The 2,826-nt window shown below is 36.5% G+C and overlaps 1 protein-coding gene across 1 annotated transcript; it reads left to right on the top strand.

Annotated features, from left to right (window-relative positions):
* LOC21385388 (coiled-coil domain-containing protein 25) lies at positions 1-2,605 on the top strand. Its single transcript, XM_010111157.2, has 6 exons — positions 1-218; positions 847-974; positions 1,219-1,322; positions 1,427-1,514; positions 1,751-1,812; positions 2,142-2,605. The coding sequence occupies exons 1-6, from the start codon at positions 106-108 to the stop codon at positions 2,292-2,294; spliced, it is 648 nt and encodes a 215-aa protein (XP_010109459.1). The 5' UTR covers positions 1-105; the 3' UTR covers positions 2,295-2,605.
* Positions 2,606-2,826: the final 221 nt, after the last annotated feature.

The following is a 2,826-nucleotide window of genomic DNA, read 5'->3' as shown; positions in this document are numbered from 1 at the left end:
CGAGCTCTGACCTCTCATCTCTGGGAAGAAGAATTGTAAAGGTCTCTCTCTCTCTCTCTCTCTCTCTCTCTCTCTCTCTAGAGTTTAGACAGAGAAAGAAACGCGATGGTGTTCTACTTCAAAGCCCGACCGGAGGCCGGCGACTACACCATTTTCATGGGTCTTGACAAGTACGAGAACGAAGAGCTCATCAAGTATGGCTTCCCCGAAGACATTTGGTATTCTTCTCTCTCTCTTTTCCACCAAAATTTCCAATTTTTTTTCTTTATTTTAACAATAATTCAATGCAATTACTCCTTATGTTTTCTATCTCCCCCTTTTTCTGAAGGAAGCAATTGTTATGATTATGGCTTTTCGCAGTTCTGCTTATAATCTATTTTAGATCATTGTGAATCGTAATATACTTGTATTTTGCTCGATCCTACTGTTTATTTCCGGAGAATTTCTGGGCAAAATTTGTTCTTTAGGGTAATTTTCATTCGTTTAGGTCGTTATCTAATTTGGCACTTTGCGCGTATCTTGATCTTCACGGAGATATGTATGAACTCTACGTTTGTACCATATATCCTTGTCTTAATGTTATTTTATTTTTGTGCCCACAAATTTGTTTAATTCGAATATACATATATATATATATATATAGACGAGTTTTCAGTTTTCTGGACGGTTACCCATCAAATATAGAAATTTGGTGACATGACGCGCGATAAGAGTCCAATCTCATATATATGTGTGTGTTTAGGATCAGGCTCTTTCTTAGTATTTGGATATAGTATGAACTTTTTAGTCAAACTGAATAGCATAGAGGAAAGACATTTTTTTTAGCTCAAGAACTTTTTTTTGCAGGTTTCATGTGGATAAAATGTCGTCTGCCCATGTTTATGTTAGACTGCAAAAAGGACAAACTATTGATGATATAAGCGAAGGTGTATTGGAGGATTGCGCTCAGCTTGTCAAAGCTAATTCCATCCAAGGTGAACTTTGACGGATTATTTCTGCTTCCTGATTTTTATTTTCTTTTGCACATCGGTAATTCGGTATGTTTATTTTAGATTGCTTAAAATGGGGGAAAAAACGTTGCTATTCAATTATTCAGCAATAGGCTCCTCACCAAATACTGCTAATAGAAATTCTTCATTCAGATAAGACTCACTATCATTATCATTATGATATTGTGGTGGTTTGCTGATGATTTAGGCATATTTGTGTATTTCACAGGTAACAAGGTTAACAATATTGATGTTGTTTACACTCCGTGGTCCAATTTGAAGAAAACTGCCTCTATGGATGTTGGTCAAGTTGGTTTCCACAATTCGAAGATGGTGAGCTACTGAGCTTCTTCCCTTATAGTATTCCTTGTACATCTATTGATTTGGTCATTTATGTGGAGAGTTTGATCTTTTACTTCTTTTTATACTTAATATAGGTTCGAACCGTGAAGGTGGAGAAGCGGATTAACGAGATAGTTAATCGGCTGAACAGGACAAAGGTGGAAAGGAAACCTGATCTGAAAGGTAAATTGCACATTCTCTGTCTCTCTGATTTTTATTTTTTCGTTTTAAAGATAGCTCTTGTTACAACTTACAAGCAAGAAGTCAATAAAAGTGGAGAAAAATTTGGGAATCTCACATGAAATGTAGCAAATTACTATTTTCCGTATCATCGTCTTCTAATTGTACATTAAATTCCTTATTGTATGTACTATGGATTGCTAATACGCTGCTCATTTGTTTATAAAATGTAATTGCAGCTGAGCGAGAAGCAGTCGGTGCTGCAGAAAGAGCAGAGAGAAAACAGCATCTGAGAGAGAAAGTAAGTTTTATATTGTTGTTTCTAGCCCTTTTCCTTTGTATTGGCCAACATGAGAATAATCGTTGGGACTGTTTTGTAATGGTTCAAGTAGCCAGTAAATAGCCATATGGATTTCGTTGTATAAGTCAGTAGTTAAGCGCTACGGTGGACTGTCCTATTAGATTTATTGACATCTCGTGCACTTTTGAACAGTTGTTGTATTTATAGGCTCTTTGTTTTGATATCTAACTGCTCTTAGATTTATTACAACTTACTGTACGTCATGTCTTTGTATGTAATGCCTCACATTTTTTGGCAAAACTTATTTTGTAATGAAAATCTTTTTGCAGAAACGACGCGAAGAGATGGAAAGACTTGAAAAGGAGAGACAGTTAGAACTGAGGAGCTACAAAGGATTGATGGTTTCCGAAAATATGACATCTAACAAGCAGATAGCGGCGACGAGCAAGTCCCTGCAGGAACTGGAAGAGGACTTCATGTGAGAATTTTGTTTGTTTTCATGGGAAGAGGCCATAGCAGCCCCGATAACCAGTGTCTGTCATTAAGTTTGTGATTCTAGGGCAAGAATTTGTCCCGTCCCAGCCTGTTCTGAATCTGTTAACCTGTTAAAACGGTAAAAGTGTTTGCAGCATCAAGGCAGGAAAAGGGACTTGTCAAAAAAAAAAGGAGGAGATATTTATTTTTGTTCTTGTGATTGGATGATGATGATAAAGGATAATGGGTCATAACCCGTGCTTGTCAAATTTGTCAACGGAGATTGGGCCATATATGTTATATGTTTTTAGTTTATATCTGTTTCCCTTTCTTGGTATCTCCCTGCTCGTGTGCTTATTCATGGATGAAGCGAGTATCTTGCAAATTTCTGTCTAGGCGTTCAAAAAGTTAAAATAGCATTGCAAGATGTGTTTCGTTGGAGTTCAATTAGTTATCATGTTAATGTTGAAAAATGCATCCCCATTTTAACTCATCTATTCGGGTATTCCATAAAAAATTTTGGGAAAAGAAAGTTATGCT

The sequence above is a fragment of the Morus notabilis genome, unplaced genomic scaffold (genome assembly GCF_000414095.1).
Source record: "Morus notabilis unplaced genomic scaffold, ASM41409v2 Scaffold904, whole genome shotgun sequence".
Taxonomy (NCBI): Eukaryota; Viridiplantae; Streptophyta; class Magnoliopsida; order Rosales; family Moraceae; genus Morus; species Morus notabilis.
Note: the sequence above shows the minus strand (reverse complement) of the source record. Positions and strands in the feature narration are given on the sequence as shown.

Excerpts from the sequence above, each read along its gene's own strand:
- LOC21385388 (XM_010111157.2), top strand. The coding sequence starts at position 106 with ATGGTGTTCTACTTCAAAGCCCGACCGGAGGCCGGCGACTACACCATT. Across the intron at positions 219-846 it reads GGCTTCCCCGAAGACATTTG|GTTTCATGTGGATAAAATGT; the intron begins GTATTCTTCTCT and ends TTTTTTTTGCAG. Across the intron at positions 1,813-2,141 it reads AACAGCATCTGAGAGAGAAA|AAACGACGCGAAGAGATGGA; the intron begins GTAAGTTTTATA and ends ATCTTTTTGCAG.